The following is a 25,030-nucleotide window of genomic DNA, read 5'->3' on the forward strand; positions in this document are numbered from 1 at the left end:
ATATGCCTTTCACCAAGTGTAATATTTACTATTTTTTTCAAAAAATAAAATATTTACCGCTTTTTGCCTTTTTATTTATTTTAAAATACCACAAGAAAATGGCTAACCAAATAAATTTACCTTATAAACTGAAACATGTGTTCGTACTACAATCTATACGTGCAAATTAACACGTTCGACTAACATATGATTCTGGTTAAATCACAATCACGATATTTTGTGTATGTTCCCGCGATGAGCAATAATTTCGTATTTCATCAGTTTCATTTGTAACAAATATTATAATTTGCTTCTTCAGTATAAAATCTTCTCATTAACATTAAAAATAATAATAATTTGAACTATAAAAACATGTAAAATCTGTACGTCAACATATAAATCTTTTGGGCATGTGAATTTAAGGATGTAGGTGGTTCCAGTTTCAAAAATTATTAGTCGACGATTGGTGAGACTTGAGATTACTTGGTTTATCGGTTCAACTTCTGGTAATCATTTTAAATATATAGTAATAGAAAATAAAAAAATAATTATTATAAAATATTTTTATTTAATATAGGTTTAAGAACTATATTAAAAACCCTATAAATCTGTACTATTAAATTAGCCAAAATACGTAAATTAATCTCAGCTCTCACCAGTTTAACAAATGTAATTATTACAAATGCACACAAATAATAATGAGAAATACAATAAGCATGGCCATAGAATCTTCGGGTTGGTACAGATCGGTTCATTTCGGATTCTAGATATTTGGACTTAATTAGGTATTTGTAATTCTTTTGTTTGGGTTTAGGTTGGTCTTTTTTATAGATTTATATCCATAATTCAAATACCTATAAAATATCTGTAATTTGAATACATAATAGGTCTGGATCAGTTCGAATATTTAAGACTCGAAAAAGATTTAAAATACCCAAAAAATTGAAAATTACTCGAAAACCCGAAAAATACCTTACACAAAAACATACCCGAAAACTCAAATGATTACCCAAAAATATTTCTATCATACACTTCGTAATATAATAATGTACAATAATCACAAAATATTATTCCTACCAAAATTTATATATAATCCAAAATAACCCGCGCTTTTGAAGCGCGGGTCAAAATCTAGTTAGTACTTATAAAATTAGTGATCGGTTTAACTTTTTAACATATAACTAACTTTGACTGCTGAATATGGTGTCTTGATCAAAAAAGACATTTGTGGTTAGTCAATGAGACATCATATTTTAGAAATGCAGGCAAGATGGCGTTTCCTCTACCTCTTTTTCTCTCTTAAATCAATTTCCCAACACGTCTTTACGAGTTAAGCATCAACTAATTGCTACAATTGTATACAGATTTGACCTACTTGCCTCCATTAACTACATTTCAGGCTATATGTTAGTGTATATGCATTAATTATAAATACGCATTTCAACTGAGCTTCAATGCATATATTCAAATTTTTTGTTGGAATGATTTCCCCATCTTTAAGAATCGGGTAGTGAAGACTGAGGACGTGAACCGTGGGTTTACTGTTTTATTAACTCTACCTATATCAGTTTTTAATATTCAATTTTATATGAGAAATCGATTAATATTACTATAATACAAACATTGTTTTCCTCCGTTATATTATGGTTTTTGTCACTGAATTTGAACATGATTTGAGACAGGGACCAAACAATATATGACGTCTGTGTACTTAATCAAAATATGAGAAGATTATATGCACTCTATCTTTAAACGTGAGATCTCCAAAACTGTCATAAAAACGTGAACTCGTTTCTTCTTCCAATAACAAATATCAATATTGTTCATCCAATTCCTTCCTCCATAAAAACGTGAACACCTTTCTTCTTCCAATCGTAATATCATGTGTTGTTCATCCAGTTCCTTCCTCCACAAGCTTTCTATCGAACGGAACAGTCTGCAACCGTGTTAAACAAATCACCCTGGAAGATGTAATCCAGCTTCTGTGAGAGTTTTGAAGAAGGAAGATCTCTTTTTGTAACGCAAACATTTAATTTTCCTCATATGTGATTCGATGATGTTTGATAATTAAAAATGTGATGGCCTTAATGAATAATCTTGGTCATGTTTTTAGTAACCACTATTTCTTCTAGCAGTCATCAAAACAATTTTTTTTTTATAATGTTGATTTATTATGATATTAATTATGAAAAATATTACATAGACGATTCGACAACCGACAATACTACATGTCTTATGAGGATCTACTTCTAACTGTATTATCTGAGCCGTCCTACGAATATCCACTCCTGACTAGATTTACTTGCACCATGTTGAAGATTCCTTGTAAGTTTTTCTTCTGTAGTCTGCATTAATAAATCGTTATATTCGGAACTTGAAACATGGATTTCCTGTAATCTGCAAATAATTGCATAGTGTGGGACTCGAACTCCAAACCTGACTGTATAAGTCTTTAAACCTTAACTAATAGGCTATGGTGCTTCCACAATCATCAAAACAGTTTACCACATGAGATTATATATGACGTTGGATAACATGTATGATTAATTTATTAAAGACTCATTAATAAAAATTTAACTGTAGTTTTTTTTTTGAATAAACATAGTTTCCTCGATCTCAAAGAATCTACAATTTAAAATTCAAATATTTCTCTAAAAAATGAAGTAATTCCACAATATAATTGAGTTTACTCAAATCGTAATTCATTGTTAGAGTGAAAATAAAGTAATAAATAAAAAATACTTTTTTATTTGAAATGCCATTTTAAAGTAAATTACGAAGTTGGATGGAAAATATTTTAATTACTCAAAATTTTATAACTATATATCTAGGTGAGCCATGGAAAAGGAAAGGTACAAAATGATGAGTGTGGGCGTAGACATGAAGCCTGCACGTGAGAGTTGTAGCTATTCGACAAACATATACTAATTTGTTGCGTACCATTTCCACTTTATATATATTTATATATTTGTGTGTGTTGAGCTGAGATATGAGAATAAAAATTGAGAATATACCTCAAAAATGCAAACAGAAGTATGTGTTTGTTATTTAGCAGACGCACATGGTGGAGGACATCCTCGTGAGTTCCGAAGGGCTAAGTTATACAGCTTTAATCGAGCTAATTAATTCATCGTCCTTACATAATTTGAGCACTATTTGAAGAAGACAGAGTATATATACATATTAGTTACAGTTATATATGATCCAATTTTCTTTGTTTGACAACAATGTGTTTTCAAACAAAGACCCTGTAACTTTTTTTGACCCGGTTCTGATATATGTATGTGAATATGTGATTCATATATTTCTCTAACTACGAGTACGACTAAATGTGCTTATCAATTATCATACACGTCTCTACGTGCTTCTCTATCTTATATTCTTTGTATTAACCATTCGTATTTTATGAACATTCGTGTACGTTGAAAGGAATCATTACGTAGATGCCCACGATGTTACCCAAGTTGGAGAATTATGTTATTTAGAAAACCCATTTTTAATTACGCTAATTACCAAAAATAATATGAAGAATGGGGCCGTGGGAATATGCTTTCGGTAGGTTTTGCGTTCTAAATTTACATAGCATAGGCAGTCAACAGATAAGAGGTTAAATGTATATTAGACCGAAATATTTTTAACGTGTTGGGGGGGGGGGGGGGGGGGGGGGGGGTTAGTATCAGACGAAAAAAATGCTAACTCGGAGATTGAATATTTTTACAGTATAAATAAGTAGCTTTGAATGAATCTTGTATTACTGAAGTTGGAATTTAGAGATTATTCGGAAATTATATATATAGTTGAAAATTGATTAGATAGTGATGAGTTGACAAAATAAGAATCCTGTGCTGTGTGACAAATTATGTAACTGAAAATGGCCACAAAACATGTTATGTTTCTTGAATCTAGTACGTATGGGGAGGACTAATTGTCACCAAAACTGAAAAAATAACACGTTAACTCATATACCCAGTCAACGTAATTAATAAAGGACAACTTGTCCATCAGTTGTTAATCTTGATGAAAAAGGTTGCTTGTTTAATTGTGTTAAATGCGAGTAGAGTATAACCGGATTTACATGTAGGAAAATATAGGAAGAACATAAATATTGGTTGAAAAATTGCATCACATCTTAGCATGAGATGTTTAAAGAAAGGCCCACCGCACGCGAGTTTAATCTCCAATGACGAAAGACTTACAGAAAGGTCAAAGTTCTTATAGTCAACAAGATATGTGTGCGTAGATTGCAAAACTCGTAGCTATCTTTTTTTTTTGTCGACGAACTCGTAGCTATCTATACATAAACTATTTCTTAGATTCGTTATATGTATAGTTTTTTTTGTCAGGAAAAAAGCATAGAACCATAAAGAAGAAGAACGGTTAAAGATCACGATCTATACGTGTTTTCAACTTCAAACCACTCATATGGACACGGTTTAATATCTAACAAAACATTGTTTTTTTTTCAAAGATACTATTACTATCACATCGGTAGTTAGAAAAAATCATAAACAATATATAAAATAGACGGATTAATCCACTTATTACCAACTACCAAACTATCCATATAAAACACTTTGTATCTGATATACTATACCAGGCGGCATTCAAGCTACTTTGATAGTTAGATGAAAAAACTAACACCATTTAAATAATTAAAAGTTAGGTTTGTACCAATAATAATGTCTAATTGGACGGCTTGGAGAAGAAAAAGATGGGACGTACGTGCACGTGTGGACCGACGAAACACGTTATCCTTTTATCATAAAAGCTAGGCCTGAGCATTCGGAGTCCCAAACGGGTTTCGGTTTTATCCAATCGGGTTTCGGTTTTTCGGGTTTATCAAAATCAGCCCCATTCGGATTATATGAAAGTTCGGTTCGGGACCGGTTTGGGTTCTATCGGGTTCGGGTCGGAGTTAGTAAATCTTCAAAGAACCGGTACAACCCAATATACTTTCGGATTCGGGTCCCAATCGGTTTTTCGGTTTAAAAGTACCTGATTTTTACCAATTTTATAACCAAAACATAAGTAAAATTAGTTCTTCAGTTTTAAAATACCTGATTTGCACCTATTTTGTAACCAAAACTTAAGTAAAATCGATTCAAAAATAAGGAACATCAACCGTGATCATTCAAAATCAAACGAAAAGTAAACATATTTACTGATAAAAAGAAAACCAAATAAATAAAAGCATAAAATTAAAACCAAGTTCTCATGAAATGAGAAACATTGTTTAACTAAAACAAAATAAAAATCTAAATACTTCAAGATTCAACGGTCATCTTCAACCATCAACCTTCATGTAATAGTACCATCAACCTTCATGCAATAGAACCACCAACCTTCATGTAATAGATAAGTATTTTAGATGTTCAATATTTCATAGTGTATTTTGGATACATATTAGGAATTGAGATCATGTTTGGTATAAGATCTTTTCGAGGTTTTGAATGTTTCGGGTTTTATCGGATATCCATTTAGATTCGGGTTCGGTTCGGATAATACCCATAACCCGAAATACCACAAAACAAGATCCATTCGATATTTACGTCGGGTTCGGATCGGTTCGGATTCATTTTGATCAGATCGGATTCTGTACGGGTTTTCGGGTTCGGTTTATTTGCCCAGCCCTAATAAAAGCAATGGCTCTCGACTTTTTGGTGCAACAATGGCTCTCGCCTTTCTAAGAATATCTAACTATGCAATGAATTACTTGACCTAAACCATGTCATTTCGTTCAACCCCGACAAATTCTTGGCTTCCTTTTTTTGTGTTTCGGACGGTTCATCAATCTTTTCTTAGGACAAAACGTTTTTTTTTTGTTTATGTCAATTAATAAGTGATCAAGTCGAGTCTCGGTTAGCCCTTTTCTCAAAGAAAAAAAAACAGAAGTCGAGTCTCGGTTACAACCAGATTTCAACGCATAAGTCGTAGATCATAGTATGGGTGCATGTCAGGGTATGTGAAAAAGAGATTTTTTGTTCTCACGGCAAAGAAACTCAAATTAATGAACATTAGTCTTGAAGTCATATAATCAAACGTGTAAATGACATTCTTTAGTAATGATTTTGTTTCCCGCAGTTAAAAGAAATATCTCACTCATGACTAATGTCCGCAAAAGTAAACGTAGGTTTCTTAGTTGATTCTTTACTAATGGTAGAATAGAGCTGAAAGATAAAGTCATATTCATGCCTTTTGCTGGCATACATTTGGACACGTTCATGAATTTACGTATATATACATAAAGATATCAACTAGTTGAATAAGAGGTGATTGTTTTATCAAATAAACAGCATGAGTTGGAGTCTTGAAATCACCTTTTCCCCTGTTTTGCTGAGAGCAAAAATATTGGTTTCGATAATAATTGCGAGAGAGCCAATTAATCTCACGTCTTATTCTTATTTTTCTCATATATAATATACATAACAAGTTCACAAAGTGGGGGTTTGTGTTAGTATATAAATACCATTTTAATCAAAAATAATTGATAAGAACATTTGGTATCGGGATCTAAACGAAATATTCTCCACACAAATTGTATTATATATATATATATATAGTTTTATAATGAGGAGACGAGAAGATATTTATGAAGACAATTATTAATTATGTATGTGAATGTGATTCGTTTTATTTTGGATTTATAGAGCTATAGTAGCAATCCGTAGAGAAGAAATCTGAATCGGACATAAAGGCAAACAAAGAGAGATCATATGAGTTCTAAAGACATAACAACGACAATGTTATTTGTCCATATTATCCATCTTCTCACTTCACTTTGTTCCCTCTCTTGTCCTTTCTCTAGCTCTACATACATGACATTACGTTTTCTTATAAAATGCATGCTTTTGCATTATGTTTCTGTGTAAAACTAATTACAGTTCCATTATTTATTGATTTGCATTACATGTATGATTTGGAGATGCATACACTTGGAGAGAGCATACGAGCATGCGTGACAACTGACATGAACATGTGAAATATATAAGATCCAAACTTCCAAGTATCATATAATTCAATCAGAATAGAAACTTTAAATAACTCCTTCATCAGGGGTCTGTCCACAAAATGCAAATATGGCACAAAGCCACAAGCTAAGAATAAAAAGAACAAAGTAATTGTTATTAACAAAAGAAGGCGACAATTTTAAAACCTTCGGGGAAGGTTATGTTATTGTATTGTTGTTGACCAAGCCGAGAGTTCGGTCTTATTGTATTGTGTTGATCAAGCCGCGAGTTCGGTCTCGGGCACAAGTCAGATACGGCTAATGTCACGGCCAAAGACAAAAGTGTGTTAAATCCTAGTTTATCATGAATTTCCAACTTAAAATCATTTGATAAAAAAAATTGTTTCTAACTTTTTATATATTATTCGTGTCATAGTAAAATTTTCGATGTAAAAGTTTATATTCTCATAGAGTGGTTAATTAGTTGATGACGATACATTATGATACCAATCTCCATATGTAGCACAGAACCGGTCACTGATATAACTTTTGCGTCCTGCCCAAATAACCTATTTCAACCACATTGTTTACTAATGTAGTAAGTTCAAAATGAAATATCGAGTCAAAGTGATGGATTCCGTTTTAAGAATTTTTCCTGAGCTCTGAGCATTTAAAATGTCCCACTCCAAATTTTTTTTTTTAGTCAAGTGATGGTAGTTTAGTGACAATTTATTGGGGTTTGATATGTATATATATATATATATATCAGTCTTTGGTTCGATTTGCACTGAAAGCTAAACTATCGTTACTTATCCAATTAGGGCTTGAGCTTTGGCCCAAATGGTTTACATAATGGATCGTAACAGATTATCGGTACACAATCTGACATTGTCGGAAAGTATTCTAAACTCGGATCATGTAGTATGATAGCTAGTCCACTCTGTAGTGTTCTTCCCAGGATCGATCGAATCAGCCGACATGTATATCGGGAAAAAATTCTCTCTTGATAAAATTGTAAACCGAGACAAAAAATTTCTACATCTACTATCTGAACAGTAACATTGTTCTCTTAGCTGGGGCTTCTAACTCTAGTGGTAAAGGGCTTACAGCTGTAAGTACCGCCACCTGGGTTCGAATCCCGGCCACTAGGGAATTAGTATTTCAGCATCGCAAGGGACATAAGACCGACACATGGCAACACGTAACTAGTCTTGATCACTTCTGTGGGACCAGGATATTTCTGTATAATTCAAAAAAAAAAGAACATTGTTCCGTTGATCACTTATGTGGGACCAAGATACTTCTGTATAATTCAAAAAAAAAAACATTGTTCTATTAACAGCTCGTTGGGCCTGCCGTTGAAAGAAAAAGGTATTTAGGCCCATATATTCTAAAATTTGCATGGGCTTACAGAAATCAGATATCCCATGATTATCAATCAAATTAGTTCTTGAGAACCTAAGTGATAAGGTAGAAGTTGAATAAGATTATTAGTCCAGCTGAATGCTTAATCTTGGGGAAGTCATGACTTCATATGTATTAGTAGATGTTTACTAACTTCAAAGTTTGTTTGTAAAAAAAAAATATCAATATGTGAAATCAAATATACTGCGTGAACACACAAAGTGAACTGTACGAAAAGCTGAAATCTAGTAAGATTAAATAAAGCTGAAATCGATGTAGAAACACAAAATACAAATAAGGTGTAATTTTTGAGTTATTTTTATTGCTCTCTCAATATACATACATTATTTGCAAGCTTGCAAGTAAAATTAAGAGGACGAAAAAGATTATCATCCTCTCAACGTTTGCGTCCTCGGCCACCACGAGGTGGATCGTGTCTGCCGTTAGCTGAAGGTTCACCGTAGTCGTTTGTGCTCACCATCAATGACCGTTCTCTCACCACCCTCATTTCATTTTCTGTCATAAATGCATATACGTTACAAGTTAGAACATAGTGATAATAAAAAATGTTGTACATAAGAACCTCTTATTAACAAACGATTTATCAAGTATCTATACAAACGTCAATACCCTCGTTTTCATTTTGTTTAACTACATCTAACACGTATTCACAATCTTTAACTTTATTTGCACCAAAAATATGCCAAAAGAGACAATGGCAATTTTGATATGGTCATTATGGTTCGATGGTCGTGTTTATAAACTTAAATCTATAAACATATATTGATATCTGCTAAAAAGAATAGATTTAAGCACACACAAATTCGACCTTTTTGTGTGTGTTGGATGTCCGTTTCACAAATCGAAATCTTTGCTTGGATTTTTCACAGATAGTCAGATACGATGGACTAAGATCCATTTCAACTTGCTATTATATGCAATTTAATACTATCTGTAAACTTTAATTATAAAGTCGTAATCTTATCTGTCATTGTCTTTTTCAAATAATGTCAACGCTTTTGAAGTGTGAACACAAATCCAAGCTTTTATATTACATGGTTGTACTTTACAAAAACTCATAATACTTCAAAAAAAAAAATTCAAAATACTTTGTTTTCTTCATTAGATTTATAGTTTATAATTGACAAAAAGAAAGATTTATAGTTTTGTGTTCAAAAAAAAAAAAAAAAGATTTATAGTTTATAATTTTATATGACGTTTTCTTACTGGATTCGTCGTTATCACAGATATGTTCTTTTAAAAGAAATATATAAGATTAGCCGTGTGAATAAGTCATCGGCGAAAGGGAAGACAATCTCGAGCATCGTGATTCATGTTTGCTTGAATTTGAATACAAACAAGCTGGAAACAGAGTGCATAAAACTAAGGATATATCCAAGTTGTTTTAACAATATATATTTCAACACTTATTCAAGTAATAATTGTAAAAATTTAGTTGTGGGTTTCTGTAGCGATTTAAAATGAAAGGTCAATGAAAGGTCACATGAACTAATAAGTGAGTTATTCTTTTGTTATTTTTATGGGTTCATCATGTGTTATTCTTTTGTTAATCAGAGTATGTATGCATCTAGGGATAATTGGTATCATGTAAATACGAAGGATAAATATACATACAATTTTTTATTTTGCTACTGTAATTGAGATTTTCTTCTTTTCTTTATTAAAAAGGTATAAACTGTAAGGTTTTCTTCTTCTCCTGGTGATATACTTGAACATACTCTTAAGATATACACAGATATACAGATATGGATCATGTGAATACCACCACATATCACCAATCAAGGATCCAATAATTGTGGTTGTCAAATATTGATTCTGAGATCTCATCCAATAGCACATAAAATAGTAAACTAGATTAGTTTTAACGTAAAACAAAGATGATATATGTAGTGATTAGTGAAGAAATCCTTTGAGTTGTTAACAGGATAGGGATTATGAAGAACTTGTTAGCTTATAGTGCTTGGATATTAGATAACGAAAACATCTTACCATACAAAAACCTAGTAAACACTTGTAACTAATACAGAAACAGAGGGAGGGAAGAGTATACCTGGAAATGAAAGACTGAGGCGAGCAGAAGAAGAGACAAAAGCAAATGTGAAGATGAGTAACAAACATAACACAACCGAGGAAGATGATGCATAACCCATTCTCTCTCTATATATATTTCTCTCTCTCCTCCCTACTTCTATATATATATAGACCACAAAAATGTCTCATACCGGCCCTTCGTTTTTCAGCCTCTCTCACATTATTTAATCATTTTGATTTTTATTAATATACCCGCTTCCAAACGTTTAGTTTTACATAATTGCGTTTGAAAGGGACATATTCTCTATAATCTAATGGTTTTTGTATTCAATGCGTGTATATGCATGTGTTTGTTGTTGACAAGCACAAAAACAAGGGAACATGATTGCATTTACATACGGTAAGTTTGACAAGACTGAAGTGGGATCCCCTTAAACCATCAACGAATTAAAATTCATTTTTTCATTGCATTGGTTACAACAAAACTCAAATGCCAGCTTGGAGTAGTCCAGTGCATGCAACTGTATAGAATAGTTCCATACTTTCATTGTACAAATTAAAAACTTTGTTACTTATCACAACATTCAATTAGGATATAATCATAACATAAAAACAAGTCTAATACAGACCACTCGAGTCTAGATTATCAAGAACAAGAAAGCATTATATGTCTGGTTTTGTACCCCCATCAACTTAAGATTCTCTGGAACATAGGCAACACATACATAGCATAAGAGATCCAAGTACTTCAAGCAAGCATAGGATCGGATAAATCGGAAAATACATCATCATCATCATCGTTTTTTGAAACCATATTTCTTACGTTCATAGAAGAGATCAGTCTTGGCACTCCCAAGGTTGACGATCTTGGGGCAGCCATCTCTGTCTTTCTCCTGTTGCGTACACTCCTTGCAGTAGTAAGCATCCGAGATCCCAACACCTCCGCAGATAACACAGCGGCCTTGGAATGACCCGTAGTTGCACTCGTCACAGATACGCACCAGAGTGCAGGGACGCACATAAGAATCACAAACCACGCATTTGCCGTCGCATTTTTCGCAGAGTCGTCCGATGGCAATGCCTGGTTGTTTCCGGCACATGATGAGATCAGGGTGATGCTTTGCCATGGCTAGTGAAACAGAGACCTGCACACATAAGTCACTTGTCTTAAAGAGTACAAAACTAGAAACTGAAGAATAAGAAACAACTTAAAGTCCTGGTTTCACTTGTGTCTGAACAATCAATTAAAAGAATAAAAAAAAAAGTGGAAAATAGAGTTTGTTTAGTAGTGTTAACTTCTCAGAGGAATATCGTCGAACACCTTACATGCACAAGTCACAGCCGAACATTACTTTTTCAAGATTTCAGATTCTAGAGACATGATCAATCACTCTACTAAATATAATTAATAATGGGCTGAGAAAACAAATTGAACAAAAGAAGCAAATCAAGAAGCTATCACAAACCCTACAAATTCAAAATCAAGAAACAAACGAAGACGATAACCTATTCAGAGATAAAAGAAATCAAAGCTTACAGTTAAGGGGAGATGAAACTTGAGAAAATCAAGAGACTGTTGCGACGACAAATTTCCAGAGCGCCAAAGATCAACCAACTAAGAAAGGACTGGAACGAACGAGGGAAGAAGGATATTTAGCACGAGTTGGGCTTTTAAGTCGGTCCATTTATTATGGGCTTTTTACTTTGGGCTTACAAACTCTTCATCAAACCAAACCAAACCGGTAAGCAATGTAAAATCCAGGGCTCAAACCAAACCAGGTTAAGCAGCAATTTGAGTTGCGACTAAAAGTGTCGGTCTCGGTCTCTGTCTCTGTCTCAGACCCAATTTTTATTTGATCAGCCGTTAGCTTTGACTTCTGACTAGCATAACGTGACTTTGTTGCTCCAATGGTACACGATATACTTTTTTTTTTTTAATTAGTATATTTTTTCTATATTTCACTCTAAGATAATATAACTCTTTAGATTTACTCCATGGTTCATTTTAATAAAATTATTCTATAATAGAGTCATATTTTCACAGAAAATATAGATGATCTTTTTCTGTGCCGCGAATGGAGTGCTGATCTTTAGAACATTTGTCTGCGAAGAATGGGGTATTCCAATGTGGAGTTCCATACATGTTTAGCCTTCTACGAATGGTAAGGCTGCATGACAAAGTTGTGCCAAGGCTTCTCAGACCTTTGGTAGTCTCAACAACAATCTATTTCATTTGCTCTGAGAGAAACAAGCGCTATCATGTTAATATCTCATCGCAGCCAACAATCATTTTCAAGCTGGTTGACCGTTTCATTACAAATGCACTTCTATTCATAAGAAATCAAAAACAAAGCTGCGGACTGATGCAAGTATGCAACATTGGCTTTCCAGAGAATAAAAACCATAGTCTGAACCAACCAGTTGTAATATTTACAAACCGACTCCACCCATTTTAATGGAATTTACATATTTGGCAAAAAAAAATACAAGTCAAGAGGCGGACATATGTACTTATTTTTTTATTAGAAACAAGAGTTTTAAATAAACTGATTTTTTTCATAAAATTTAAAGTAATTATTTATAAAAATCAAAATTAAGCATGCCACTGAATATAAAACTATGTAAATGCTAATCTAGCTAGATGTTGTGGATGATTTGTTGAACTTTGTAGAAATGATGCTGATAAAAATGTTTTAAATGATCTGATGTAACTAGGGATTCTTTTTGTTTTATTTTGTAATAAATGAAGAAAAATATTTCTACCATTATAATTGTTTTATACATCTTAGAAAATAAGGTGTTCGTTAGATCCCAACAATGATTTTTAATTGGATTATAATTAAATTAAAAATTAACAAAGCATAGTTAGTAAATTTAAAAGTTGTAAAAAAAGTTATAAAGATATCACGTACAACATCATTTTCCGTAACATTCCAAATATCTTATTTTCGAAAAGGATTCTGATCTGATCTGGATCCCGAATAATAAGTCTTAACCCTATTCCTAACAAATGGTAAATAATTCTGATAAGAGTTTGGGAGAGTAATCTTAATTCAGTAGGGCAACAACTAATAAATGTGGTTATTTATTGCAAAACAAGTTAAAAATACCTAATTTTTTTCAGCCCCCATAGTTTTGTCCTTTTTTTAAAGATGCAGTTCGTTGAGGCTTTATTAAGTCCTCGAAACACGTATCAACGTACAAGGTTACATGCACAGGACAAAATATAATAACAACATTTCTTCCCTTCACTCTCTTCAAGCTTCTTTAATGTCGGCTCTTCAATGTCTCACTTTCCTCTTCTTGTTTCTCCTTCTCCAAGTCGCTACTCCTGCCTCGCCTCTCCCTCTTGACCGGAGAAGGCGGGTTCTGGACAACAGCAACCACAGCAACTTCGCCAAGCATCCACGTCGGGTGGTTTTCCCGGTGAACAGAGGTAGCTGTGATCTTTTCGCCGGCGAGTGGGTACGGGATGAGACCTACCCACTTTACCGAGCGGAAGAATGCGGCGGAGGAATGATAGATCCGGGATTCGACTGCCAGACTTACGGCAGACCTGACTCTGATTATCTCAAGTTCCGGTGGAAACCTTTCAATTGCGACGTCCCAAGGTTAACAAAACTCACTATCACTAGCTATTTTATTAGAATTGTACGTACGTCGATTAAGTTAATGTAAGTATAATTATCCTGCTTTTAAGGAACATTTTTATCGAGTTTGTCATATGTCCTCCTCGAGTATTTAAACATGCCTAAGATTATCCTTAAAAAATTAATCTAGACAAATTCATTTAAATATTTTAAATTTAGTAACTTATTGAAAATTTAATTTTAAGCAGTTTCCATCATAAATTTTGTTTGATGTCATATAAACGTATAGCCGTTCACAAAAAGTCATATAAACGTATATATTATTTGGTAAATCTCCTAAAACACCATAAAACAAGTTTTTTTTTTTTATTGTGGACTCATAAAACAAGTCTTTATGACTAAAATACCACACAAGGAAAAAAATTGAAAGAGAGGTTTGATTAGAGAAGAAAAATATTAAATTGTCCTTAATGAATAATACATATAATTTAAATATATATTTTAAATATTAAATTTTACACTCTAAAATCATATGTTATATGCCCTCGACCCTAATCCCCAAACCCTAACCCCCTCCCAAAAAAAAACTAAATTCCAATTTTAGACTAATTAACCCAAAGATATATATGTCTTTAAATCTTTCACTGAAAATAATTTGATCTTCTTTTAGAGGCTGTTCTTTTAACATTTTTTTCTTAAAACTATTATATGGTATTTCTCTATGTTATTTGGATCATATCAGTGATCCCATAAATTACAACACATTTAGAATGACTACATATTTACACAATCTTATGGTTATGGTTATGGTCATTTTTAACAGTTCTTATAATTAAACATATAAGTCAGGGGTGTATTACTTTGGAAAAAATGTTATGGAAGAGGTGCAACAAGTACAAGTTTAAATGATTTGTAATGTATTAACAAACTGACAAAATCTTAATCGAGTCTGTTATGTTGATGTCAAAAAAGACCCCTGAATTAATTGTTTGATGTTTGCGGACTTTGTTGCTATTTACATAATTACTTAGAGCATCTATATAAAAACAGCTAACTAAAATTATAACTAATTACAAAATAAAAATATTAATAAAATAATATTTTGTATCTCTCAAATTATAAAAGTTGCATAAAATATCTCAAAAAATTAATGTGTGCTTTTCTATGATTTTGAGATACTAATAATTAAACATACTCATATTTCTGTGTTCACATTTACATATACTTTGAGACACCCATATTAAAAATTCTCTACTGGAATTGCTCTAATTATTAGTTGAGGGATGCAATGATTAATTAGTTTAACTTGGTGTGGCTGGTCTATTTTGGAAAGCAGGTTTAATGGGGTGAAGTTTCTACAAGAGATGAGGAACAAAACAATAATGTTCGTAGGTGATTCATTGGGTAGGAACCAGTGGGAGTCATTGATGTGCATGATCACTTCATCAGCACCGTTCATTCATACACATATCATTCATGAAGATCCTCTCTCTACCTTCAAGATCCTTGTAAGTTCCAACATGAGTTTATACTGTCGGTTGAAATGAATCTTTCTTTCTTTAATTTGGTTGTGAATTGTATCAAATAAACTCGTGAAATTTGAATAAGAATTATAGTTCCAAACGTCGTTTTCAGCTCTGATTAGCTGCGCAACTTGACTTCGTCGGTGGCACTTTCACTGGTCCAATAAAGGGGACAATAAAACTAATAACCTCGAAAGCAACATCATTACTATTCTACTATTGTAATGTACACTTTAAAGTATAGGACTCTATTATACTTCTGCAGTTCTGTGCATGAATATGAAATATTTTATATTTTAGATACATAGATGCAAGATCTACTGATTAGAATATGGTCCACTAGCTAGTGTAACAAAACATGTCCCTCTTAATTAATCTTTGTTTAATTCAGGATGTTATACCAAAACACTTAATATAACTTTACGTACGTCCCACTTATCTATTACCCAATCAGACTGAAAACAAATTTAGTTTGCTGAAAGCATTTCAGATATTTTCTCTAAAAATTAGTTGAAAGGTGACATTTGGCACCCCAAAAAAATCACAATTTTTTTCTTAAATCGTTCAAATTAGCTTATATATCTCTTGCGTTCTCTCATTATCTGGTCGTTATTCGTTAATTACCATTTAAATCGTAAGTCTTTATACCTCATATATCACTTTAGAGTTTTTGCTAATATATACATGGATGAGTCAATGACAGGATTACGACGTTAAAGTATCATTCTATAGAGCTCCTTATCTAGTAAACATAGAAAAAATACACGGAAAGACAACTCTTAAACTCGATGAAATCTCTGTCGATGCATCGGCCGCTTGGCGCACAGCCAACGTTCTGCTGTTCAACACTGGTCACTGGTGGAGCCACACAGGTTCTCTACGAGGGTAAGCTACATTGTAACCTCTATAAGGTGAACTATCATGTAGTTAAGGAGCGATACAGATCTTTTTGGGGGTAAATAAAGGAGGGTAAATTGGGTGAAAAGTGAAAGTTTTTTGGAAGTGAGTAACACAGGTGGGAGCAGATGAAGATAGGCGGGAGATATTACGGAGACATGGATAGGTTGGTGGCAATGAGAAAAGGACTAACGACATGGTCTAATTGGGTCCTTCGCTATACCAACTCGCCCCTCACTAGAGTTTTCTTCTTCTCCGTCTCCCCCACACACTACAAGTATGTCCCTCTCTCTTTATTGTTTTTCTTTTAAGTTTCTAAGCTTAAGATTATATATCCATTGTTATCTCCAAATTAGTAACTTATTTATTATATATATATATGAGATTTAGGGTTTTGTGCTGAGGTTCATTCATGTATCATATAGTGTTGATTATTAAATAATAAATTATACGAATCAACCTCATCGCAAAACCCCAAATGCCATGTATGATATATATACAAGTTAGATCTATAAATACAACGGTCTGCACTATGATCTTACAAGTGGAGATAACAATGGATATAAAATAAATTATACGTATTTAGTAAAAAATAACTACCAAAAACTATTTAATTAATAAAAAAAACAACAAACCTAGCTAAACACATGCACTGAATTGAGGGTGTTGCTAGATCTTGCCAAACTATATTAATTATATATAGGGCTTTCTAGTTGCTACCAAACTACTATATCGTACTTTACATAGTTACACTGCCGCCTCATTTTCGCTAGCTACCCAAAAAAAGAACTAGACGCAAGTAAATACGTGCTCTTAACAATTGCATTAGTTATTCCGTAAATGTATTAACGTTCCAACAAAAAGTAGTTGCTTATGGCAAAGATCTCTATTTCAGCATTTCAAAGCAAAGTAGTTGTGGGATGGATTTGACGTCTACAAAGAGAAAAAAAAATTTGCATTATTAACTTTAGAAAAAGACTGACAAGGATAACGATGAGAATAGTCTGTGTTCTACATGTGCTGTTTGTTTACTTATGGGCCCAAATGATAGTCCATTTGTTAGTCATGCCAGTGAGAAAGTTTCTCCTCATTGCAACTTGCAACGCAAGAGGATGTATAATTAGACTTTGTATATTGTACAACCAATATAACAATTAGTGTTGTTTGAACTAAACAAAAACGATTAATGTTGTATCCTTTTTAAGGCTTGCCAAATAAACCGAACCTGAAAACCCGAACCGAACCCGATCCGATAAAAATGAATCCGAATCCGATTCGATAAAAATGAATCCGAACCCGACATAAATACCGAATGGCTTTTGTTTATGGTATTTCGGGCCATGGATACTATCCGAACCAAACCCGAACCTAAATGAATATCCGATAGAACCCGAAACATTCAAAATCAAGTACTTTAAATCCGAAGAACCGATTTTACTTATGTTTTGATTATAAAGTAGGTACAAATTAAAATCTTTTAAACTGAAGAACCGATTGGGACACAAACCCGAAAGTACATCGGGTTGTCCCGATTCTTTGAAGATTTACTAACCATGATCCGGACCCGATAAAACCCGAACCGGTGCCGAACCAAACTTTTATATAACCTGAATGGGGTAGATTTTGATAAACCCGAAAAACCAAAACCCAATTGGACAAAACCGAAACCCGATTAGGACCCGAATGCTCAAGCCTAAATCCTATCATGACTATAATATTTAGTAACACTGTTCCCTTTTTATAATTTTATAAAATTTAGCTTTTCTTTCTTCTTAATATGCATCGAATTGTGGAATTAACTTCCTGGATTTCAAAATTGCATGTTTACATAAAATCTAGAAAGTAAGTATTGATGTAGACGAACTTGATGTGAAAATGTGTTGCAGTCCAAATGAATGGACTTCAGGAGCAACAGCTTCAACGATAACTCAAGGAGGTAAAACCTGCTACGGTCAGACTAAGCCGTTTAGTGGGACATCGTACCCAACGAGCTCATACGTAGACCAGAAGAAAGTGATTGACCAAGTGGTGAAAGAGATGAAATCTCATGTCTCATTGATGGATATATCTATGCTTTCGGCTCTTCGAATCGACGGTCATCCTTCAATCTACAGTGGAGATCTTAATCCTTCTCTAAAGAAAAATCCTGATCGTTCATCTGATTGTAGCCATTGGTGTCTTCCTGGTCTCCCTGATACTTGGAACCAGTTGTTCTATGCTGCTTTGTTGTTTTAAGATTTGATTAGCATTTATCAACCAAATGTATCTATTGAATTATAGTTTTGCTTTTTATTGTAAGTTGGTACGTTTAACCAAACATATAATTGTGATCCGTGAATATCTCTATCATACTTATTCACTGATTGTTGTTAAGAATGTGTCAGGATCTATTGAGAAATTTTTTTTAGTAATTAACAATGTTCAGTATAGTGGATAATCAAAGTATTTTGTAGAGTTGATGTTAGAGTTTTTAGTAGAAGTAAGGTCTAAAATTGTAGTTGTTAAAGTATGTGTAGTAGTAGAGAGAATCTACTATAAGTATGTGTGTTTGAGATTAGCAGGAACTAGAAGCAATGTAGACAATTAAAGAAAAGTGTGTTCTCTCTTATCTCTAAGGTGGACAAGGTAAAAATCAAACAAAGAAAGATTGAATGAGTGAAGATTGTGTTTAACGTGTAAACAAAAGAAGAAAAATATAGAGTATCTATGATGATACAAAACACGGAGGAGACAACCCGAAGTGAAGAAACAAAGAGAAGCTGAGAAAACAAAGTACAAGTGAGACAAAAAGATTAAGAGGAAGTTCAACAGCTGGAGACGAACTACGATCACCAGCCAAACTACGCAACCCTAGAAGATCGCACGGAGAACTGCCGGAGAGAAAGAAAAAAAGGATAGTCTGAAGTGTAGACGTTCTTATAGCACATTTCTATTTAAAATACGTATTATTAAGAAGAAAAAATTCAAGACAATTTGAAGGTGAACCAACAGATTACGTTGTTTAACCAAAAGAACAAGAACAAAACAAAAACAAACGGTTGAAGTAAAATAAAACGGTCACCGTACAAGTACAATACAATAACTTTAGAACTTATAATTAACAGTCAACGAATATAATAATCTTATGACCAAGTCCAATCGTAAAAGTTGGGATCTTATATGTGACTCATTCCCAAGCTCAACATAAACAGTATTTGAACACAATCAGACAATCATACCTTTACTGACTATTGTTATGATTCAAAGTTCAAACTAATGATTATTCAACTCATGGCAATTTGCTTATAATGATGGTATCTATACGTGATTGCGTTTGAAAAGTGTATGCAAAACCCATCGAATTGTCTACAGTAGTAGATAGATTTCGTGAACGAGCGAGGGAATAGCTAACATATGTATGTGCAAATAAATGTTATGTAATTTAGTTATGCTTGTTGAGATAAATTACTATTAGATAGATTTCGGATAGTGGAGGAACTTTGAGATCATTTATTTTTGGTTATTGGGATTCCGGGCTTGCTCTTTTGACGGTCTTCGGGCTTGTTAAGGGTGATTGTTGCGGCCATGAGTGTCCCTGCTTGAATTGAGTAAGTGGCTTTTCGCTATTTTGTGGTTTTAGAAGCTCTGGTTCATGGAATTGGCTTCTGCACAAAGTACTGCTTTATTTGCAACAACAATAATTCAATTTTTTTTGCTTCTATTCGTCTTCAATTTTGTTTCTGAACTCTTCTCCCATTCATCAGACTACAAAACCATAATTATCGTTTTATGGGGATAGTGTTATTTTTCCAACGAATACAATTTATAAAAGAAAAATCTATATGTTATTTAAAACATTATTAGTGATAAAATATTCTCTTGAGTATCTCATAAACATAGTTTTATCATAAACTAAACTAATTTGATAATTAACTTTCAAATAATAAAAGCCTAAAACTAATCACAAAGTGAAAATTTTACAAAAGTATCTCATGATTTTTGTAAAATTTGTTAAATCAGAATAGTTTCTCTTCATCTTTTTCTGTTTTTTTCTTTTTATGTTTTTAAATTAGATATTTTTTTGAGAAACTGCAAGTAATAGTTGTGACAACTCGTACAAAAGAATTTCGCTGTTAAGGAGACTTGTTAGTATTTTTAAATTAGAAGACCTCGTGTGAATTGTGATAACTAATTTCACAACAGTCATCAAATGGAAGCCAAGAAAGGAAGAAAGAAACAAACCAAGAAGACTCCTCCGAGTCCTCAATGGTCACTTGCTAAGAAGCTGCGCTGCGACCAGCCCAAAAATTAAATCCTCCAATCAAATTGCAATCGTAGCCTCTAAAGGGCCCCAGAAACGGTCCTATAATTTGTCTTCATTCATTATTTAGTGAACATGAGTTGAAAAAAAGTAGAGAATCATCAATCAACACTTCTTTAACACAGATACGTTACCTAGTAGAAACGCCACATGTCCAGATTGTTGTTTATTTCCTTTCCTTTTAGACGTGTTTTTGACTTAACTTTAAATGTCTGTTTTACTCTCGCAAATTAAAACAACAAAACTGCTTACTTCATATTCTTCTAGTTTTGGGGGCGGTGAATTACTGGCTTGTCCTTATAGATTATCTTTTGGGGTTTGCTGTCGTTCCTTAAATTTTATGAACAGAGAGACCTTTTCTTAATCCACTAGGCATAATTTGTTTCTATAAACTAAAAATAAATTGTTTGAAAATTGAATGATTCAGTCTTTTACACAGTTTATGTATTGCCTTGGGATGGAAGTTCCACTATTGTAAAGTGGATGTTTTTGATAAAAGCAATTTCCTTTTGACTAGGTTTTTAATGTTGCTTTTATAAATGTTAATTTCGGCTAAAGTAAAGAAATGATATAAAAAATTAATATTAGATTTATATCCTACAATTTTACACTAAAAATGATCTTACATTTATTTATCTGTTTGTAAAACATAGCTTTATAAAATAAAATCACCAAAATCAAAAGAAGTATTTTCAAACAAAAAGTAAAATAAAAAAAAAGTATAATTATTTTTCTTCATTTTTTAAAAGATCTGGTCAACAAGAGTAGGATTCTATTTGAGCTTAGTTCTGTTTCCTCAGAATAATATCCTTCTTGTGGAAAGTTAAAGGTCACACACACAGCCAAGCCGTAAATAGAGGAATGGACGTTGCAAGAGGGGCATATACGTCATTTCGAGAGTCAATGGAATAGACTAAAGAGAATTGCTCGATAAACACGGACTCGATTATCAATTATTCAACAATTCACACCGTTCTTTCTCCTTTATATTTAAACCTCTTCTCCTCTCTCTCTCTCTCCCCTTAAAAAAACAGAACAGCAAAGAAGACAAAACAAGAGAGACAGATCAATCTTCTTCTACATAAACATTCTCAACAGAAGAACCATGTCGTGTTCCATCGCCGTCTGCAATTCTCCGGTGTCATCTCTTTTCTACAACAACAAAGCTTCTATCCTCTCTTCGCCGCATGAAACCGTCTCTCTCACTGCTTCTTCCCCTAAATCTCCGTTTCGTCTTCGTTTCAAGAAACCACCGACCGGACTCGCTCCTGCACCGTTAGTCCTCGGGTTAGACTCTGTTTCCACGCAGTCTCCTCCCGGAGGGGTTTTGAAGAGGAAACGGCCCACGAGGCTCGATATACCGGTCGCCACCGCGTCGGAGATCGCGGTTACAACGCCCAGGAAGGAGAGCAGAGAGGTGGAGAAGGAAGGAGACGGTTACTCTGTTTATTGCAAGAGAGGAAGGAGAGAAGCTATGGAGGATCGCTTCTCCGCTATAACCAATCTCGAAGGAGATCGCAAACACGCCATATTCGGAGTTTACGATGGTCACGGAGGAGTCAACGCGTCTGAGTTTGCGGCCAAGAACTTAGACACGAACGTTTTAAAAGAAGTGGTTGGTTGTAATAAGTCTGACGTGGCAGACGCGGTGAAACGCGGTTACTTGACCACAGACGCAGCGTTTCTCAAGGGGAAAGACGTTAAAGGCGGTGCTTGCTGCGTCACGGCTATGTTCAGAGACGGGAACCTCGTGATCGCCAATGCCGGTGACTGTCGCGCCGTTATGAGCGTGGGAGGCGTCGCGGAGGCTCTTTCTTCCGACCACCGTCCTTCTAGAGATGATGAGCGGACAAGAATTGAAACAACGGTAAGAATCTCATCTTTTTAGTCAAGTTTCTATTTTTAGTATACAACGTTTGATATATATGGAAAGTAGGGTTTCTAAGAATAGATTAATTATTTTTGCAGGGGGGATATGTTGATACGTTTCGTGGTGTTTGGAGGATACAAGGATCTTTAGCTGTGTCGAGAGGCATAGGTGATGCTCAATTCAAGAAATGGGTGATAGCAGAACCAGAGACGAAGACGTTAAGAATCGATGAGGAGCACGAGTTCTTGATCCTGGCATCGGATGGTCTATGGGACAAAGTGAGTAACCAAGAAGCAGTAGACATTGCTCGTCCCTTCTGCTTAGGAGATGAGAAGAAGACATTGTTGTTAGCGTGTAAGAAGCTTGTCGATCTCTCGGTTTCACGAGGATCATCGGATGATATTAGTGTGATGTTGATCCCTTTGCGCCAGTTCATCTAGAGAAAGAGATAGAGAATTTTAGAGGATTTTCTTTAGAAATTGAAGGGTGTCTTGTGATTTTTGCTTTATTTATAACTTGGACTAATCATTTATTTATTCTTTCTAACTTAGCGAAAAGCTTAGCTCAGTGTGGCCTATGTACTTGTATGATGCATTGGTCCAGTTAATCTAATTATCAGTTCATTATTATTATTATGTGCCCAGTGCCCTAAGTGTATAATGTATGTAGATGTAATCTAATTTCAAGAATGAAGAGGGCAAAGAGGCCATTCGGTTTAAAAATTCTTGCAAATTCACCAACATTGGGCCAAACAGAAAACCTCAGTTATTTGGACACATGAAGTTTAGTTTTGATCAACGGGGCATGACGTTTAAGATTAAAAACTGCAATGCAAGTTTGGTTTGGAAGCTGATAGCATTTACATTATCAAAGAACCTGTTGATTTCGCTAAAAGATCGTAAATAGCAGTTGATTTTTATCATTCTTTTCAAACAATGGTGCATTTATCGTATAAAGGTTTTGATATGAATAAATTTAAAATTCATTCAAAAAAATGGTTTAGTTTTGATCCTCAATTGTATTTGTATCTCAATCAGGTCCGGCCCTAAAACTTGTGAAAACATTTGGGCCGGAAGCTTTAAAAATTTGGGCCGGAATAATTAAAAAAAAAATAGTGTAGTTGCTTAGGTTAATTACCATGTAAAAAAATTAAAAAAAACTTACATATTATACTTGTTTTGCTGGTTGAACTAATATTTTTTTCGAAAAACAAAAGCTGATATTTTATTTAGTTTTAAGAAGGCCGGAAGCTAGTGCTTCCCGCTTCCTCCTAAGGCCGGTACTGATCTCAACTTGGTTTCATGTAGAAGCTAAAAAGATATGTTTGTTTTGTCTAGCTGTAACAGTCTTGTTAGATATTTCATTTATTCATGTTTTCTACTTTCAATGTTGTTAGGATACTGAAACTACTACAAATTACCTAAGTAGTCATATTTATAGCAGACATATCCTAACAATGTTGTTGAATGTTAACATGGATAAAAGTCCCTTAACTTCCAATGCATTTTCATATTAAGAAGAGTGATTTTACAATTGTTTTGTATCGGATCTTATCGTCTGAGAGAAATTATGAGACAAATCAAGCATGAATTACAAGTTGGAACAACCCTTAGAAGATTAAACATAGAGAAACAGTCTAGAGAAAGAAGTAACACACTACGAGTTCAAATTTTTCATTATGAAAGGTCTAGAGCCGCTCTAAGAATTTGAAAGCTTGAAGCAAAAAATGTATATATCCATGGGAGTTAAAAGGAGCTGGGACTCCCAAATCATAATACCCATTGTATAGACCATCACAACTAGACTACACAAATATTTCACTAATACTCAACGGCCTCTAAAATATATATGAATTGAAGCCACAAGCTAAAGCTTCCTTTTTGAGGACTTGATATCAGCTCTGGTATTTTGACCAAGAACATATGTCCAAAAAATCACTATGATTATAGAATTTTGGGTTTCTAGCACAAATCAGAGGGGCTCTGACATGAGGTCTTACACAAACATTTATTACAAGTCTTAAACCCTCTACCATCAAACAAGTGTCTCTCTCTGTAGTAAACCACTCTCTCTTATAGAGTCTTTGATTGCTTGGTTGATCCAAAGTAACAAAAATGACTATATTATAACTGATTATAACGTACACTGAGCACATTTTCCATATCCACATCTATAGTCTCATATGTTACTCTGAATCATCATTATAAAATTGTCACATACTGTATCATAGATATAAATCGCAAATTTTAAACATATGAAAATAAATAAATAAATAGAAAACCAAATTTGTGCGGTGATAGTGATTATAGACGTGGAGAAGGTCGATAAAAGATAAGGGGAACAAATAAGAAAAGAAGGATTGTGTTTGTGAAAAGAGGAAGAAGACAATGGTCAAAGTAAGAACGAACAAAACAACACGTGAAAGATAAACACATGCTTTTGTGTTGTAGGCCGAGAACACGTTGCTGT

At 33.7% G+C, this 25,030-nt stretch overlaps 4 protein-coding genes across 4 annotated transcripts; 2 read left to right on the forward strand and 2 right to left on the reverse strand.

Annotated features, from left to right (window-relative positions):
* Positions 1-8,618: 8,618 nt before the first annotated feature.
* On the reverse strand, positions 8,619-10,565 carry LOC106434869 (protein PSY3-like). The gene is made up of 2 exons (XM_013875718.3): positions 10,401-10,565; positions 8,619-8,845 (listed from the first exon to the last, which is right to left on the reverse strand). The coding sequence occupies exons 1-2, from the start codon at positions 10,498-10,500 to the stop codon at positions 8,727-8,729; spliced, it is 219 nt and encodes a 72-aa protein (XP_013731172.1). The 5' UTR covers positions 10,501-10,565; the 3' UTR covers positions 8,619-8,726.
* A 388-nt stretch (positions 10,566-10,953) lies between these two features.
* On the reverse strand, positions 10,954-11,995 carry LOC106348413 (PHD finger-like domain-containing protein 5A). The gene is made up of 2 exons (XM_013788151.3): positions 11,919-11,995; positions 10,954-11,526 (listed from the first exon to the last, which is right to left on the reverse strand). The coding sequence occupies exon 2, from the start codon at positions 11,506-11,508 to the stop codon at positions 11,176-11,178; it is 333 nt and encodes a 110-aa protein (XP_013643605.1). The 5' UTR covers positions 11,509-11,526; positions 11,919-11,995; the 3' UTR covers positions 10,954-11,175.
* A 1,463-nt stretch (positions 11,996-13,458) lies between these two features.
* On the forward strand, positions 13,459-18,746 carry LOC106348414 (protein trichome birefringence-like 45). The gene is made up of 5 exons (XM_013788152.3): positions 13,459-13,992; positions 15,308-15,479; positions 16,198-16,379; positions 16,510-16,668; positions 18,278-18,746. Exons 1-5 carry the CDS (start codon positions 13,592-13,594, stop codon positions 18,624-18,626), a joined length of 1,263 nt encoding a protein of 420 aa, XP_013643606.1. The 5' UTR covers positions 13,459-13,591; the 3' UTR covers positions 18,627-18,746.
* A 2,902-nt stretch (positions 18,747-21,648) lies between these two features.
* Positions 21,649-23,190, forward strand: LOC106348417 (probable protein phosphatase 2C 25). Its single transcript, XM_013788153.3, has 2 exons — positions 21,649-22,558; positions 22,660-23,190. The coding sequence occupies exons 1-2, from the start codon at positions 21,797-21,799 to the stop codon at positions 22,999-23,001; spliced, it is 1,104 nt and encodes a 367-aa protein (XP_013643607.2). The 5' UTR covers positions 21,649-21,796; the 3' UTR covers positions 23,002-23,190.
* The last annotated feature ends 1,840 nt before the right edge of the window (positions 23,191-25,030 follow it).

This window comes from Brassica napus, chromosome A4, assembly GCF_020379485.1.
Source record: "Brassica napus cultivar Da-Ae chromosome A4, Da-Ae, whole genome shotgun sequence".
NCBI lineage: Eukaryota > Viridiplantae > Streptophyta > Magnoliopsida > Brassicales > Brassicaceae > Brassica > Brassica napus.

Excerpts from the sequence above, each read along its gene's own strand:
- LOC106434869 (XM_013875718.3), bottom strand. The coding sequence starts at position 10,500 with ATGGGTTATGCATCATCTTCCTCGGTTGTGTTATGTTTGTTACTCATC. Across the intron at positions 8,846-10,400 it reads CCTCAGTCTTTCATTTCCAG|AAAATGAAATGAGGGTGGTG; the intron begins GTATACTCTTCC and ends CATTTATGACAG.
- LOC106348417 (XM_013788153.3), top strand. The coding sequence starts at position 21,797 with ATGTCGTGTTCCATCGCCGTCTGCAATTCTCCGGTGTCATCTCTTTTC. Across the intron at positions 22,559-22,659 it reads GGACAAGAATTGAAACAACG|GGGGGATATGTTGATACGTT; the intron begins GTAAGAATCTCA and ends TTATTTTTGCAG.
- LOC106348413 (XM_013788151.3), bottom strand. The coding sequence starts at position 11,508 with ATGGCAAAGCATCACCCTGATCTCATCATGTGCCGGAAACAACCAGGC.
- LOC106348414 (XM_013788152.3), top strand. The coding sequence starts at position 13,592 with ATGCACAGGACAAAATATAATAACAACATTTCTTCCCTTCACTCTCTT. Across the intron at positions 13,993-15,307 it reads TTCAATTGCGACGTCCCAAG|GTTTAATGGGGTGAAGTTTC; the intron begins GTTAACAAAACT and ends TTTGGAAAGCAG. Across the intron at positions 16,669-18,277 it reads GTCTCCCCCACACACTACAA|TCCAAATGAATGGACTTCAG; the intron begins GTATGTCCCTCT and ends AATGTGTTGCAG.